This window comes from Rana temporaria, chromosome 4, assembly GCF_905171775.1.
Source record: "Rana temporaria chromosome 4, aRanTem1.1, whole genome shotgun sequence".
NCBI lineage: Eukaryota > Metazoa > Chordata > Amphibia > Anura > Ranidae > Rana > Rana temporaria.
The window spans coordinates 379,112,357-379,130,826 of NC_053492.1; the positions used below are offsets into that span (position 1 = coordinate 379,112,357).

At 44.9% G+C, this 18,470-nt stretch overlaps 1 protein-coding gene across 1 annotated transcript in view; it reads right to left on the reverse strand.

Moving 5' to 3' along the window:
• GALNT2 (polypeptide N-acetylgalactosaminyltransferase 2) overlaps positions 1 to 18,470 on the reverse strand; it is a 183,146-nt gene extending 164,676 nt beyond the window's left edge. The window contains exon 1 of the mRNA XM_040351011.1: positions 18,163 to 18,470. Within this exon, the coding sequence (XP_040206945.1) occupies positions 18,163 to 18,261 (99 nt within the window). The 5' untranslated portion in view covers positions 18,262 to 18,470. The remainder of the gene's footprint in view (positions 1 to 18,162) is intronic.

Below are 18,470 nucleotides of genomic sequence, written 5' to 3' on the forward strand. Positions count from 1 at the left end.
GCCGGCCCGCGGCGGGGGAGGTGGGGGCGCACGGAGGCACAGGATCCTGTGTCTCAGTGCGCCCCCACCTCCATCGCCAAGCGATTGCGGCAGGCCCGCGACGGCCAGTAATTTAGGCCGCGGCTTTGCAGCCTTGTGGAGGCCCAAGCTGTCTTCTGTGACCTGGCGCCATTTGGTGGTGGCCGTTGGCATTACAAGTAAAACAGCAGTTCTAATGTGTGTTTTTTTTACTGTTTTCACTGCCATCTCCTTCTCTATAATTAGAACCCCCAAACATTATGTATATTTTTTTATTCTAACACCCTAGAGAATAAAATGGTGATCGTTGCAATACTTTCTGTCACACCGTATTTGCGCAGCAGTCTTACAAGCGCACTTTTTTGGGGAAAAAATACACTTTTTTTAATTAAAAAAGAAAACAGTAAAGTTATCCCAATTTTTTTTATATTGTGAAAGATATGGTTACGCCGAGTAAATTGATACCCAACATGTCACGCTTCAAAATTGCGTCCGCTCGTGGAATGCAGACAAACTTTTACCCTTTAAAATCTCCATAGGCGATGTTTAAAAAATTCTACAAGTTGCATGTTTTGAGTTAAAGAGGAGGTCTAGAGCTAGAATTATTTCTCTCGTTCTAACAATCGCGGCGATACCTCAAGTGTGGTTTGAATACCGTTTACATATGCGGGCGCTACGCACGTATGTGTTCGCTTCTGCGCGCAAGCTTGGTGGGACGGGCGCGTTTTCTGGCTCCTAGATTCCAAGCAAATTTGTCAAACCCTGGGTAAAGGGATCCCACATCCATCTGTTTTTAGTAAACAGGATCAGATTAGATGATCCATGACCGCTGACATCCGCCGCTCCATAGAGGGCAATGGGTGATCCGATCAGGTTTGCCAAAAAATAAAAACCTGATGGGTGGACCCGATCGGTTTACCTAAAAGAGCAAAATGGATATTCCATAACAGAGACTACATTATTATAATTTAAAATTGAATATCGTCTGCAAAGACTCCAATCACGACTGGTTCCTTCTGAACAGCTCTTTCATTCTGAATACTGTGGGCCACAGAATAATGCAAACAGCTGCAAAGTCTACCCACCGAGCTAGTAGAAGACAAAGGGAGACAACAAGCTTCGAGAGCCAAGAAAACTTGACATTTAAGTACACCAATATGAAGAATGTGCATTTGTTCTCAACAACACACTAGCAAGAGAGGACTGTAAAGGTCAAGACTCATAGAAAGACTAAAGCGAGAAGACACCATGCATCCACAAATACAAACAGCCTGTGAAAGCTTTATACCTGACTGACCAGATAACGAACCGTTCGAGGCTAGCTACTGTCCGTAGCTAGCCTTGAACAGAGAGTTATCTGAGCAGTCAGGTATAAAGCTTTCACAGGCTGTTTGTATTTGTGGATGCATGGTGTCTTCTCGCTTTAGTCTTTCCGCTAATCGTACAAAATGCCTCATAAAAAACAGGTCACTTACAGGAGGTGTTATTTGAGGCACAGTATGCCCGTCCCATGCTTGGCTCGTTGTGGTTGATTTTCTAAAAGAATAGTGAGTTTTCACCTAACTATGAATGAGCTGAAGCGAAATTAAAATATACTTTGCAAAGAATACAAATCATGTGAAAAAAAAGTTTAGAAGCAGCATTTTTGCTCACAAATTTGATTGAAGTCAGTACAACGTCACCTCATTAACTAAGAGGAGTGAAAATTCACTGGGTCAAAGAATTTTCACTCAGGCCTCGTACACACGACCGAACATGTCTGCTGAAACTGGTCCGCGGACCAGTTTCCGCGGACATGTCCGACCGTGTGTACGGCCTAGTGGACCGGATTCCTGGCCTAGTGGACAGGTCTCCAGGGGACAAAAGTTTCTTAGCATGCCAAGAAACTTGTCCGGTGGAAACCTGTCCGTCGGACATGTTCAATGGTTAGTACAACTCATCGGACATGTCCGCTGGCCCGAAATCCCGCGCATGCGTCAAAGTGATTCGACGCATGCGTAGAAGCATTGAACTTCCTGGTTCGCACACGTCGCCGCGTCATCGTCGCCATGTCACCGCGTTTTCTGCCCGCGGGGAATTTGGTCTGATGGTGTGTACACACATCAGACCAAAACCTCCCAGCAGACATGTCCGATGAAAACGGTCCGCGGACCGTTTTCATCGGACATGTCTGCTCGTCTGTACAAGGCCTTACAGTGCCTTGAAAATAAGTATTCGTACCCCTTGAAATTAGTGGAAGGAAAATGATAAATGGTTTTCAACACTTTATGTGAAAAGTGTGGTGTGCATTTGTAGTCACCCCCCTGAGTCAGTTTGTAGAACCACCTTTCACTGCAATTACAACTGCAAGTTGTTTTGGGGATGTCTCTACCAGCTTTGCACATCTATAGAGTGACATTTTTGCCCATTCTTCTTTGCAAAATAGCTCAAGTTCTGTCAGATTGGATGGAGAGTGTCTATGAACAGCAATATCAAGTCTTGCCACAGATTCTCAATTGAATTTAGGTCTTGACTTTGACTGGGCCATTCTAAAACATGAATATACTTTGATAAACCATTCCATTGTAGCTCTCGCTGTATGTTTAGGGTCGTTGTCCGGCTGGATTGTAAACCTCTGTCCCAGTCTCGAGTCTTTTGCAGACTGTAACAGGTTTTCTTCTAAGATTGTCCTGTATTTGGCTCCATCCATCTTCCCATCAACTCTGAACAGCTTCCCTGTCTCTGCTTAAGATAAGGATCCCCACAACATGATGCTGCCACCACCATGTTTCAAGGTGGGGATGGTGTGTTCAGTGTAGTGTTAGTTTTCCGCCACACACAGCGTTTTGCTTTTATGCCAAAAAGTTCAAGTGATTGTAAAGTCAGAAGGTTTATCTTAATGCATTATGCATCAAGATAAAAAAACTGTGTGCTGCAGCAGCCACCCCAGCATCCCCTAATATATACCTGAGCCCCATCTCTCTCCAGCGATGTCCACAAGTTCCTTGGCTGTCCGGGACACTCCTCCTGATTCGTTGAGAGCAGCAGCGCCATTGGCTAACTGATTTTGACAGCAGCGGGAGCCAATTAGGAGAGAGAGAGAGAGAGAGAGAGAGAGAGAGAGAGAGAGAGAGAGAGAGAGAGAGAGAGAGAGAGAGAGAGGGAGAGAGGGAGAGAGGGAGAGAGGGAGAGAGGGAGAGAGGGAGAGAGGGAGAGAGGGAGAGAGGGAGAGAGGGAGAGAGGGAGAGAGGGAGAGAGGGAGAGAGGGAGAGAGGGAGAGAGGGAGAGAGGGAGAGAGGGAGAGAGGGAGAGAGGGAGAGAGGGAGAGAGGGAGAGAGGGAGAGAGGGAGAGAGGGAGAGAGGGAGAGAGAGAGGGAGGGAGGGAGAGAGAGCGGGAGAGAGAGAGAGAGGGGGGTGAGAGAGAGAGAGAAAGAGAGGGAGAGAGAGAGAGAGAGCAGGCCGAACCGGGGGGGGGGGGGTCCATGTCTGAATAGACACAGGGAGCTGTGACTCAGCTTGGGTGCCCCCATAGCAAGCTGCCTGCTGTGGGGGCACTCAACAGGAGGGAGAGGCCAGGAGAGCCGAAAAGGGACCCGAGAGAAGAGGAGAATCTGGGCTGCCCTGTGCAAAACCACTGCAAAGAGCAGATAAGTATAATATGTTTTTTTTTCCTCTCTAAAAATAACAAACAAGAGACTTAACAATCACTTTCAACTTTGGTCTCATCTGATCAGAGAACCTTATCCAACATTTGCCGTGTCCCCCACATGGCTTCTCACAATCTGCAAACAAGACTTCTTATGATTTTCTTTCAATGACTTTCTTCTTGCCACTCTTACATAAAGGCCAGATTTGTGGCGTGCACAACTAATAATTGTCAGATTCTCCAATCTGTTAAATTACACACAAGTGGACTTTATTTACTAATTAGGTGACTTATGAAGGCAATTGGTTCCACCAGATTTTAGTTTGTGGTATCAGAGTAAAGGGGGCCGAATACAAAGGCCACACTTTTCACATATTTATTTGCAAAAAATGTAAAAAAAAAAAACATTCATCATTTTCCTTCCACTTCACAATTATGTGCCACTTTGTGTTGGTCTAGCTAGCACATAAAAAAATATTTAAGTTTTTTGGTTGCAACATGACACGGGGTATGAACACTTTTTCAAGGCAATGTAGCTCAGTGAATGAGTTAAAGCTGTGCTGAAGTTAAGCACTTAAGCCACGGACCATATTGCTGGTCGAAGACCAGAGCACTTTTTGCGATTCGGCACTGCGCCGCTTTAAGTGACAATTGCGCGGTCGTGTGACGAGGCTCCAAAACAAAATTGGCGTCCTTTTTTTCCCACAAATGGAGCTTTCTTTTGGTGGTATTTGATCACCTCTGCGGTTTTTAGTTTTTGCGCTATAAACAAAAATAGAGCGACAATTTTGAAAAAAAAATGAATATTTTTAACTTTTTACCATAAAAAATATCCAAAAAAAAATTTTCCTCAGTTTAGGTCGATACGTATTCTTCTACATTTTTTTACGAAAAATATCGCAATAAGCGTTTATTGATTGGTTTGCGCAAAAGTTATAGCTTCTACAAAATAGGGGGTAGTTTTATGGCATTTTTTTCCGGTACTGCAACATTATAGCGGACACTTGACACATTTTTGGGACCATTGGCATTTTTATAGCGATCAGTACTATAAAAATGCATTGATTACTATAAAAATGCCACTGGCAGGGAAGGGGTTAACAGTAGGGGGCGGGGAAGGGGTTAAGTATGTTACCTGGGTGTGTTCTAACTGTAGGGGGGGTGGACTCACTAGGGGAAATGACTGATCGCTGTTCATACATTGTATGAACAGACAGTCAGGCATTTCTCCCCTGACAGGACCGGGAGCTGTGCGTTTACACACACAGCTCCCTGGTTCTCGCTCTGCAACGAGCGATCGCGGGTGATAGCACGCGCGTCGGGATCAGGGAAGAGCGGGGGGGCGCGCCCCTAGTGGCCCCTTCGCAAGGCGACGTAGAGCTACGGGCTCTCGCGCAGTGGAGCCGACCTACCGCCGTAGAACTGCGGCAGCTGGTCGGTAAGTAGTTAAAGAATAAGTTCACCTTTAAAAAAAATATAAAAAAAAAGTAAGAAGTTCATTTTTTTTTTTTTATAAAGAAAAAAAAAAAAATCACATTTTTGCAGGTAAAAAAAATAAGTGTACAATCATATGGGCAGGCAGGTACTTAATGACACAAGGCATCAATGAACTACCTAAAGTGCTCACCATGGAGCGTTACAAGCCATCATCTGCAATGATTGACGGTAGTTGTATTAATTCCATTTACAGACCTTTGTGAATGAATGAGGTGGTCGGAGCCCTGGACGGACACATTTATTTACTTTTTTTTTTTTTTTTTTATTGCGACAGACAATGCTGGGAGAAGATCCTCGACCTGCTGTCACAATAGGGACACGGAGGGCTGCTCAATTAGTAACACATTACATCCTTAATATGGGTGTAAAATGTTTCTAATGGTGAACTTAACCAGCCAATCATGTGTGAGCAATTTTTTTTATCAGGGCCTCCCTCCTACTATTCACTTTTCCCACTCCCTGGCCACACAGTACCCAAAATATTTTTCCTCTGTAGTGTTGGTCAGCACTGTACCCCTAATGTTGTACTGTAGTAAGAAAAAGCCTATTGTGTGGCCTCCTATAAACAAATAATCTAAATCTCAAATATGCAGTGCTCCATCAAACTTATAATTTCCCCAAAAGTTAAAATTTGACCTAGGAAGAAAACTTGATTATTAATTAAGTGGTTAAAAAAAAGGGTTTGCAGTAGGGCCGAAACAACTAATCGATTAATCGACAACTAATCGATTATGAAATTAATCGATTACAATTTTCATAATCGATTAATCGGCCAGTAACATAATAGAGTTAAAATAAAATAAAACTAAAATTAGCCCTTTATAGTACAAACAAGCAAATCGCTACTGTAAATATTACTTTCACTGTCCCACAGTAAAAAAAATGAATTATTTGCTCTTTTTGTACTTAGGTTTGTTTTTTTAACCCCATTATGTTACTAAACATCTCAGGCCTGGGGTCACACCTCTGTTTTTTGGTGCATTTTCCTATGGGACACGTTCACATCCATGATTTTTTTTCAGCTGCTGTGTATTTGCAAAGGGCAAGGACTTTTTAACGCAAAACGGTGCTATTTTTTTTTTTTTTTGGTTCAATATACTACAAAGCTGCAGAAAAGCATGTAATGTGTTTTTGCGGCAATTCGTGTTTTGTAATCTGCCCAACAACAAATTGGCCCCAATTTTTTTTAGAAAATGCAATTTTTTTTTTTTTTTAAGGCTATTATCCGATTAATCGAAACAATAATCGGCCAACTAATCGATTATGAAAATAATCGTTAGTTGCAGCCCTAGTTTGCAGTCTTTGTAATGCCATCCAAACGCCAATAACATGTGAATGCCAATAACAAAGCACAAAACAGAATTCCCCTTGATCTTTAAACCTACTACAATTGAAGTGTTTCACTACGTGTTATGAAAGTTGCAAATATGTTTGTGTGAATATCTTTGTCACCAACCAACAGAAAACCTCCTTTGTTTGGTTCTATTGACTCTTTCCATTAGCACTTATTGTACTTCCAATATCAAGAAGCTCTTTATACAAGAACAGAGAAAAGAAAATGAGAATAAAAACAGAACTGGTGCCCACAATGTCTAATGCGATTCTTTGATTTTCCAAGAGAATAAGCCTGGATTCACACTTTAGCGGATTTATGTGGTTTGGGAAAATTTTTACATGTTTTTCAGGCTTGAACATTTTTGAATTAGCCAATGAAAAGATAGTTACTAGGGGCCAGATTCTCAAAAGGCTTAAGACGGCGCAACGCCATCGTAAGTCCTAATCTGGCCCGGCGTATCTATGCGACTGATTCTTAGAATCAGTTACGCATAGATATCCATTAGATCTGACAGGCGTAAGGCTCTTACGCTGTCAGATCTTAAATGCAATCTTTTTTCCCGCCGTCTATGCAAATTAGCTATTTACGCGAGATTCCCGAACGCAGTGAATTTATGACGTTTCCGTAGCATTCGCGACGCGTAAAGTTGCCCCTGCTATATGAGGGGCAACCAATGTTAAGTATGGCCGTCGTTCCCGCTTTGAAATTTAAAAATGTACGTCGTTTGCGTAAGTCGTCCGTGAATGGCGCTGGACGCCATTTACGTTAACGTCGAAACCAATGACGTCCTTGCGACGTCATTTAGCGCTATGCACGTCGGAAAATTTTAGGGACGGCGCATGCGCAGTACGATCAGCGCGGGAACGCGCCTAATTTAAATGATCCACGCCCCCTACCTGGTTCATTTGAATATATATATATATATATATATATATATATATATATATATATATATATATATATATATATATATATATATATATATATATATATATATATATATATATATATATATATATATATATATACACAGTGATGAAAATAAGTATTTAAACACCCTGCTATTTTGCAAGTTCTCCCACTTGGAAATCATGGAGGGGTCTGAAATTGTTATCGTAGGTGCATGTCCACTGTGAGAGACATAATCAAATAAAAAAATCCAGAAATCACAATGTATGATTTTTTTAAACTATTTATTTGTATGATACAGCTGCAAATAAGTATTTGAACACCTGAGAAAATCAATGTTAATATTTGGTACAGTAGCCTTTGTTTGCAATTACAGAGGTCAAACGTTTCTTGTAGTTTTTCACCAGGTTTGCACACACTGGAGGAGGGATTTTGGCCCACTTCTCCACACAGATCTTCTCTACATCAGTCAGGTTTCTGGGCTGTCGCTGAGAAACACGGAGTTTGAGCTCCCTCCAAAGATTCTCTATTGGGTTTAGGTCTGGAGACTGGCTAGGCCACGCCAGAACCTTGATATGCTTCTTACAGAGCCACTCCTTGGTTATCCTGGCTGTGTGCTTCGGGTCATTGTCATGTTGGAAGACCCAGCCTCGACCCATCTTTAAAGCTCTAACTGAGGGAAGGAGGTTGTTGCCCAAAATCTCGCAATACATGGCCCCGGTCATCCTCTCCTTAATACAGTGCAGTCGCCCTGTCCCATGTGCAGAAAAACACCCCCAAAGCATGATGCTACCACCCCCATGCTTCACAGTAGGGATGGTGTTCTTGGGATGGTACTCATCATTCTTCTTCCTCCAAACACGGTTAGTGGAATTATGACCAAAAAGTTCTATTTTGGTCTCATCTGACCACATGACTTTCTCCCATGACTCCTCTGGATCATCCAAATGGTCATTGGCAAACTTAAGACGGGCCTTGACATGTGCTGGTTTAAGCAGGGGAACCTTCCGTGCCATGCATGATTTCAAACCATGACGTCTTAGTGTATTACCAACAGTAACCTTGGAAACGGTGGTCCCAGCTCTTTTCAGGTCATTGACCAGCTCCTCCCGTGTAGTCCTGGGCTGATTTCTCACCTTTCTTAGGATCATTGAGACCCCACGAGGTGAGATTTTGCATGGAGCCCCAGTCCGAGGGAGATTGACAGTCATGTTTAGCTTCTTCCATTTTCTAATGATTGCTCCAACAGTGGACCTTTTTTCACCAAGCTGCTTGGCAATTTCCCCGTAGCCCTTTCCAGCCTTGTGGAGGTGTACCATTTTGTCTCTAGTGTCTTTGGACAGCTCTTTGGTCTTGGCCATGTTAGTAGTTGGATTCTTACTGATTGTATGGGGTGGACAGGTGTCTTTATGCAGCTAATGACCTCAAACAGGTGCATCTAATTTAGGATAATAAATGGAGTGGAGGTGGACATTTTAAAGGCAGACTAACAGGTCTTTGAGGGTCAGAATTCTAGCTGATAGACAGGTGTTCAAATACTTATTTGCAGCTGTATCATACAAATAAATAGTTAAAAAATCATAAATTGTGATTTCTGGATTTTTTTTTTTTTGATTATGTCTCTCACAGTGGACATGCACCTACGATGACAATTTCAGACCCCTCCATGATTTCCAAGTGGGAGAACTTGCAAAATAGCAGGGTGTTCAAATACTTATTTTCCTCACTGTATATATATATATATATATATATATATATATATATATATATATATATATATATATATATATATATATATATATATATATATATATATATACACACACACACACACACACACACACACACATGTATACATACACACACACTTTTTTAGGTGCTTTGAAGTCTATTGGGACCAAGAGCTTACAAATATGTCCCAAAACAAGCTTGTACTTTTTCTAAACACTGAGTGATGGCCCATTGCCTAGAAGGGAATGAGCACAATAGAATAATATCGATATCTGGTTTGAACATTTCTTCTGGAAATGTGCAGTGTGAATCTGGGCTAAAGATTATATCCGATTGGCCATTATGGGAAACAACTTTGCTTCTTTTCTCCTTTTCTTACTTTAGTTCTGTATAACAAAAGCTTTTCCCAACCTTCCACAGTCTAGCGCTCTAGTGAGCACTGGAAGGGCAGAGCAGAGAGCCGGTGACTGACAGACACCGCTCTCTGCTCACAGCTGACCAAGAACTGAGTGATCAGCAATTTGATCACTCGCTTCTCAGGCTTAGAGCTAGCAATGGACAGTTGCAGCATCGCACTGATGCTGCAGCATGGAGAGGAACACGTTTGTTTTTTTAAATCTCACCCTTCTCCTTTAACCACTTGAGACCCACGCTGTAGACAAAAGACGTCCACAGCGTGGGTCTCAAGTGCCGGGTGGACGTCTTGCTATTTTCATTCCCCGGGCGCGCAGCGGGGAAAAACTGTGCCCGGCGTGTCACGTGCTGCCGATGCGCGTGCCTGGCGGCCGCGAGGTCCACAGGGTACCCGCGATCGGCAGTGACAGAGCAGGGACGTGGATCTCTGTGTGTAAACACAGAACTTCACATCCTGTCAGGGAGAGAGGAGACCGACGCTGTGTTCCTTGTACATAGGGACACAGATCGGTCACCTCCCCCAGTCAGTCCCCTCCCCCCACAGTAAGAATCACTCCCAGAAAACACATTTAACCCCTTCCTCGCCCCTAGTGTTAACCCCTTCCCTGCCAGTCACATTTATACAGTAACAGTGCATATTTATAGCACTGTTCGCTGTATAAATGTGAATGGTCCCATAATAGTGTCAAAAGTGTCCGATATGTCTGCCGCAATATCGCAGGCCTGACAAAAATCGCAGATCGCCGCCATTACTAGTAAAAAAAAAAAAAAATTATAAATCTATCCCCTATTTTGTAGGTGCTATAACTTTTGCGCAAACCAACCAATCAATTTTTTTTTACCAACAAATATGTCGAAGAATACGTAATCGGCCTAAACTGAGAAAAAAATAAAAAATGTATTTATTTTTTAAATTGGGATATTATTATAACAAAAGTAAAAAAATATTGTGTTTTTTTTGTTTATAGCGCAAAAAATAAAAGCCGCAGAGTTCATCAAATACCACCAAAAGAAAGCTCAATTTGTGGGGAAAAAAATTATAAAAAATATAATTTGGGTACAGTGTTGTATGGCCGCGCAATTGTCATTCAAAATGCGTCAGCGCTGAAAGCTGAAAATTGGACTGGGCAGGAAGGGGGTTTTAGTGCCCAGTTAGGAAGTGGTTAAAGAATGTGCACACACACACACACACACGTACACTACCATACTAAAAGTATTATTACATTATAGTCGCTTTGCCTCACAAGATCATGTGACATCACTTCTGGTTTCAATGGAAAACGGAAGTAGGTGGTGAGGAGGTCCGTTTTTAACCTCTGATTTGCATTGGAACAATTATTATTTACGCAAGTGTCATTTTGGTAATAAAAGATTGACAGAGGAACTGCAGTCTGCTCACATAATTTGTAATTAAAATAAATCTTTACCATTCTGAATCTTCTATATATACTGCACTTGCCAAATATGCTGTAGAAAATCTCCCTCCGCTAAGTCTGGCTGCAACCATTTTAACTGTGGGGGAGGGAGAGGCATGATGTCATAAGCCTAGGCTAATGATCAGACAAGAAACAGGAAGTGGGCTGTATAAAGGTATTTACTGGCAGAAGAAAAAAAATGTTTTACTATTCAAAAGTAATAAAAAAAAAAAAAAAAAAACCCCAACAAGGGCAAAGATTTAAATAGATGGAAAAAAAAAAAATGAGGAAGGTCCACTTTAAGGGCCAGTTAACACTGCTGTGTGGTGCGAGATCGCATGTGATTTGCACCCCACTACAAATCACATTTGACAGCGAAGTCCGTGCAATGCCAATGCAATCATACAGATAGTATGGCTGAATTGAAATCGCATTCGGACCATTCGGATTTTGGAGCAACTACATCAGCGTTACATAATGATTTACGATCCGCCGGCGCAAGTTTGAGAGGCTAGTGCAGTATTCAGAAAGCACTTACCCCGAAACTTGCGGCGGCGTATCATAAATCCCCCGGCGGAATTCAAATACCGCGGCTAGGGGAAGTGTAGTATTTAAAGCAGGCGCGTCCCCGCGCCGATTTAACTGCGCATGCGCCGTCCGCAAATTTTCCCGGCGTGCATTGCTCCCAATGACGTCGCTAGGACGTCATTGGTTTCGGCGTGAGCGTGAGCGTAACTTGCATCCAGCGCTTTTTTGAATCGACTTACGCAAACGACGTAAAAATTCAAAACTCGGCGCAGGAACGACGGCCATACTTAACATAGGATACGCCTCACATAGCAGGGGTAACTATACGCCGGAAAAAGCCGAACGCAAGCAACGTAAAAAAAAAGCGACGGGCGGGCGTTCGTTTCTGAACCGGCGGAAATCGGCATTTGCATATTCGTCGGTTAAAAAACCGAAGCGCGGTCGGCGGGGAATTGCAGCCCAAGATCCGACGGTGTAAGTCACTTACACTTACATTCTTATGAATCAGTCGCATAGATCCGACCGTCGGATCTCAGAGATACGACGGCGTATCGGGAGATACGACGGCGTATCGGGAGATACGACGGCGTATCGGGAGATACGACGGCGTATCTCTATCTGAATCTCCCCCACAGCTTTTAGGTTTGTGGTATTATCAACTGATTGCACTGGGATTGTGAATTAATTTACATATCTCAAGAAGGTTCATTTTGTTAGCACTGAGATTGTAGACTCACCTTTTATATAAAAGTTGTAATTTTGAGTTAAGCAGTTTTATTCACTTTATCGGTTTGTATTATTTAAGTTCCTTTTGAATATTGAATTTGTTGATGATGATGCTACAAGGGTAGCGCTACACATCTTTATAGGCATTCATATTATTACTTCATAAATGGCATCAGGTATGTCTGACACATCCTTAGTCATAGCATCTGCTACACTCCGCTGAGCATTATTATCTAAGCTGGTCATCCAATATTATCTACAATATTAGCCTGTGTCAGTCTAAACTTACATCTGAAAGAGGACAGCAGCAGATGCCAGTTAGTATCTTACTGGCAGCTTTGCCCTCTACAGCCCAGTCCGTCAGCCTCCTCAAGTGCCTATGCAAATAGCAACTTTCCTAAATTCACTTTGTACAGCCGTGGTCAAAAGTTTTGAGAATGACACAAATATTAATGTTCACAAAGTCTGCTGCTTCTGTGGTTTTAGATCTTTTTGTCAGATGCCCTGGCATGCTGCCAATCAACTTCTGGGCCACATCCTGATTGATGGCAGCCCGTTCTTGCACAATCAATTCCTGGAGTTTTAAAGAATTGGTAGGTTGGGGGGGGGGGGGGGTGGTTGTTCATCCACCTCTTGAGGACGGACCACAATTCTCAATGGGATTAAGTTCTGCAGAGTTTCCTGGCCACAGACCCAAATTTTTGATGTTTTGTTCTCCAAGCCACTTAGTTATTAATTTTGCCTTATGGCACGGTGCTCCATCCTGCTGGAAAAGGCATTGTTCATCACCAAACTGTTCTTGGATGGTTGGGAGAAGTTGCTCTCAGAGGATGTTTTTGTACCGTTCTATATTCATGGTGTTCTTGGGCAAATTTGTGCGTGAGCCCACTCCCTTGGCTGAGAAGCAACCCCACACATAAATGATCTCAGGACGTTTTACTGTTGGCATGACACAGGACTGTTGGTATCACTCACCTTTTCTTCTCCGGACAAGGTTTTTTCCGAATGCCCCAAATAGTTGGAAAGGGGATCCATCAGAGGACATACTTTACTCCAGTCCTCAGCAGCCCAATCCCTGTACCTTTTGCAGAATATCAGTCTGTCCCGGATGTTTTTCCTGGAGAGAAGTGGCTCCTTCGCTGCCCTTCTTGACACCAGGCCATCCTCCAAAAGTCTTCTCCTCACTGAGTGTAGATGCACTCACACCTGCCTGCTGCCATTCCTGAGCAAGCTCTTTACTACTGGTGCCCCGATCTCACAGCTGAATCAACTGTAGGAGACGGTCCTGGCGCTTGTTGGACTTTCTTGTGCGCTCTGAAGTCTTCTTCATAAATGCAGTGGAAATGATTTTATGGGATTAAGTTAATTTTCATGACAAAGAGAAACTTTGCAATTAATCTCATCACTCTTCATAACATTCTGGAGTAAATACAAATTGCCATCGTAAAAACTGAGGCAGAAGATTTTGTGAAAATTAATATTTGTGTCATTCTCAAAACTTTTGGCCATGGCTGTACATATCCACAAGAAGATAAATGGCAGCGAGAGATCATTCAGTCTTGGATCACTGCATTATGATATTAAATTAGAGGGTTATCATATTCTCTTCCTAGAGGAGGTGCTCTGGGTGGCACTAGAAGGTGGGAACAATAGAGTGGGAAAGAAACAAGCTAACAACTTATGAAGAAGATGAGAGTTTGCCACAGGTTTGATTCCCCACCCCTTCACAACACTACATCCCATCGCAGTGTATTAGCGCAAGTGCACTAACATGCATTTCATTAGGCATCCACATGTTTAGATTTGGCTGCCAGCACAAGGCAACAGAAAAACAAACCCCCCTACGGCATTTTTTTTTTGTGTTACTACACCACCACAAAGCATGGAATGTAGACAATGGTGTGCTGCAGGCCAATATATTTGTGTTTTGGGATGCCATTCTGAATGACTCAATATAAACCCATGACACGTTCCTGAGAAGAGCCTGGGGTAAAGGGTGCTGGAGCAACATTCAGCAGGTTTACTGGTATTAGAAAAAAACAAAACAGAGGTCGCCAGCAGGCCATGGATCCTTTGCATATCTTTTAAGCATTTATTAGAGCGTTCCCATCACTAATAGTGTCAGTGCAACGTTTCAAGGCTGCGCTGGAACCTGTCATCATGCCTAGCAAAGGGGTCCTGCCCATCCTCGAAAAGTTGCACTGGCACGGTTTCTGCTAATAAAAAGTATCCATGGTGTGCTGGGGACATCTGTTCTTGGCAAGTCTAAAATGATTCACATTACAATGCATCCCACTGCATATCGCATGTTAACATGTGTTTGAGTAACACATCAAAGTGTTATTACGACGCAGAGATGTTACATTGGCTGGAAGGTAAATCTTCCTAGAAATAAACATGGAGGCTGTTGCTGACTGCCTTCTGAAAATACTAGTTGACTGGCTGCTATACTGACCCCCTGACATCAGTCCTTTCTGAGTCACTGACCAGCAACAAGAATGCAGTCAGAAACTGCAGGAGGAAGGTTTTAAAGCCAAAAGGGTCAAATGACAGCCAAGAGACTAACAATTGCAGAAAAGAGCCAAGGAACAGAGCCCCCGACCCTGGCGTCAGCTCAAACAACAGAGCCCCCGACCCTGGCGTCAGCGCAAACAACAGAGCCCCCGACCCTGGCGTCAGCGCAAACAACAGAGCCCCCGACCCTGGCGTCAGCGCAAACAACAGAGCCCCCGACCCTGGCGTCAGCGCAAACAACAGAGCCCCGACGATGGCTTCAGCATTGTTTTAGTCAACGAAATTATTTCAGTTGACTAAAATACGACTAAAACAAGGAATTGTGAGGGCTAAAATACAACAAACTAAAACTGCATTTTAGTCAAAAGACCAAGACTAAAACTAAATTAAAATCTGACGTCAAAATGAATACTGGTCTGTAGTGCATGTTCATACCTCAATAACATAAATGATTACATATTTGATTTTTCACTCCAGTAATATATAATGAGTTTGGAAATTGTAGAAAAATGCTTAAATACCGCATTACAATTTAACTACAACCATTAGATTTTAGATGGCTAAAATGATTTTAGTCGACTAAAATGTCCTGGAGATTTATGCCTCGTACATACGACCGTTTTTCGCAGCACGAAAAAAAACATGTTTTTCCCGACGGGATTCCTCTCAAGCCTGCCTTGCATACACACGTTCAGGCCAAATAGCGCCCGTCCAAAGCGTGGTGACGTACGACAGGACTACAAAGGGGAAGTTTCACCATTCAAACAGCGCCACCCTTTGGGCTGCTTTTGCTGATCCTCGTGTTAGTAAATGTTTGGTGAGAGACAATTTGCGCTTTTCATGCGCTGCATTAAATTATGCAATAATTTGCAGCGTGACGAATGTGCCATCTCCATTACGAACGCTAGTTTTACCCGTCTCGTACTTGATTCTGACTATGCGCGGGTTTCTCCCCCCCCCTCCCTCGGAAAAGCATACACACGACCGTGTTTCCAGACAGGAAAAAGTCCGCATTTTTTTTCCCCCCCGGCTGTTTTCACATCGGGAAAACTGTGATACACGGCTGTTTTTCCCAGCCAAAAGCTCTCATGTCAGTTTTTCTGGCGGGAAAACCAGTAGTGTGTAAACACGACTAAAACTATTGCAGAAGACTAAAATGGGACCAAAACTAAAAATGCCATTTTAGTCCCAAGACTAAAACCAAATCGAAGTTTACTCCAAAAATTAACACTGGTCAGTGGCGAGAACAGTGCCCAGTCATTGGCGTCAGCGGCAAGAACAATACCGATGTCGATGGTGTCAGCGACAAGAACACTAGTTGACTGGCTGCTATACTGACCCCCTGACATCAGTCCTTTCTGAGTCACTGACCAGCAACAAGAATGCAGTCAGAAACTGCAGGAAGGTATTGAAACCAAAAAAGGTCCAATGACAGCCAAGAGACCAACAATTGCAGAAAGGAGCCAAGGAACAGCGGACGTCTCTGGCATCAGCGGGAAGAATTGTGCCCTGAACTGTGCCCCCCCCCCCCCCCCCGACGCTGGCGTCAGTCAGAGAAATAGGGCCCTATCATTAGTATAAGGGAGGTAAAGGGCCCCAAAGTTTCAGATAAAGGCAAGTAAAGGGAGACAATTCGGGGAGCACTGTTGTAACTCTGCACTAAAAAATAAAATAAATAAATAAAATGAAAAAATAAATAGGAAAAGTTTTGCCTTTACACTCCAATGACAAATCAGAGAATCCGTCTCCTTATAGAGGATTCACACTTCAATATATGTAATCCGGAAATATTGAAAGCGAAGAAACAATTCATGAACACATCAATCCCAGACCCCAGGGTGAGCTCCCCACACAGGGAGTCCTGGGGCCAGGTACCTACACCTCGCAGGGAGTCCGGGCCCAGGTACCTACACCTCACAGGGAGTCCGGGGCCCAGGTACCTACACCTCACAGGGAGTCCGGGGCCCAGGTACCTACACCTCACAGGGAGTCCGGGGCCCAGGTACCTACACCTCACAGGGAGTCCGGGGCCCAGGTACCTACACCTCACAGGGAGTCCAGGGGCCAGGTACCTACACCTTACAGGTAGTCCGGGGGCCAGGTACCTACACCTCACAGGTAGTCCGGGGGCCAGGTACCTACACCTCACAGGGAGTCCGGGGCCAGCTAAGTACACCTCACAGGGAGTCCGGGGGCCAGCTAAGTACACCTCACAGGGTGCCCGGGGCCAGCTAAGTACACCTCACAGGGTGTCCGGGGCCAGCTAAGTACACCTCACAGGGTGTCCGGGGGCCAGCTAAGTACACCTCACAGGGTGTCCGGGGCCAGCTAAGTACACCTCACAGGGTGTCCGGGGGCCAGCTAAGTACACCTCACAGGGTGTCCGGGGGCCAGCTAAGTACACCTCACAGGGTGCCCGGGGCCAGCTAAGTACACCTCACAGGGAGTCCGGGGCCAGCTAAGTACACCTCACAGGGTGTCCGGGGGCCAGCTAAGTACACCTCACAGGGTGTCCGGGGGCCAGCTAAGTACACCTCACAGGGTGTCCGGGGGCCAGCTAAGTACACCTCACAGGGTGCCCGGGGCCAGCTAAGTACACCTCACAGGGAGTCCGGGGCCAGCTAAGTACACCTCACAGGGTGTCCGGGGGCCAGCTAAGTACACCTCACAGGGTGTCCGGGGCCAGCTAAGTACACCTCACAGGGAGTCCGGGGGCCAGCTAAGTACACCTCACAGGGTGCCCGGGGCCAGCTAAGTACACCTCACAGGGTGCCCGGGGCCAGCTAAGTACACCTCACAGGGTGTCCGGGGCCAGCTAAGTACACCTCACAGGGAGCCGTGGCCAGGTAAGTACACCTCACAGGGAGCCGTGGCCAGGTACCTACACCTCACAGGGAGTCCGGGGGTCAGGTACCTACACCTCACAAGAAGTCCGGGGGCCAAGTAATTACACATCACAGGGAGTCCGGGGGCCAGGTACCTACACCTCACAAGAAGTCCGGGGGCCAAGTAATTACACATCACAGGGTGTCCGGGGCCAGGTAAGTACACCTCACAGGGTGTCCGGGGCCAGGTAAGTACACCTCACAGGGAGTCCGGGGCCAGGTAAGTACACCTCACAGGGAGTCCGGGGCCAGGTAAGTACACCTCACAGGGAGTCCGGGGCCAGGTAAGTACACCTCACAGGGAGTCCGGGGCCAGGTAAGTACACCTCACAGGGAGTCCGGGGCCAGGTAAGTACACCTCACAGGGAGTGTAGGCCAAGGTCAGACAAGACACTAGACATTGCTGCCTTCCTCCATTGTAGACAGCCACTGACAGGACGACCATTGTGCAATCCTCACACGTCAGACGTGGCTGTAGGAAGTGTCCCCCCTCCCTTCCCCCTCCCCTTTCCGGCACACACAGGGTTACACACAGTACAGGACCCCACCATTCCCCCTCATTACCTTTCTGCTGCTCACAGAGCTCCCCGAATACATGTAATAGGCGATTCCCAGGAGCCACAGGAAGGCGAAACACAATAAGATCCGAGATTTCCTCCTCATTGCTCTTCTATAGCACCGGGCAGGGAATAGTGACAGAAGAGAGAGAGCCCTGCGCTGCCTGACGAGAGTCCTCCCCCCTCCCCCTCCTCCTCCTCCTCCGCCTCCTCCTTGGAACGTCAATCAATCCCACCCTCTACCTCTGGCTCTCCTTTTGGCATTCACTCGTTGGACTGCAACAAGGCCAGCGAGCAGGAAACAGCGAGCATCAT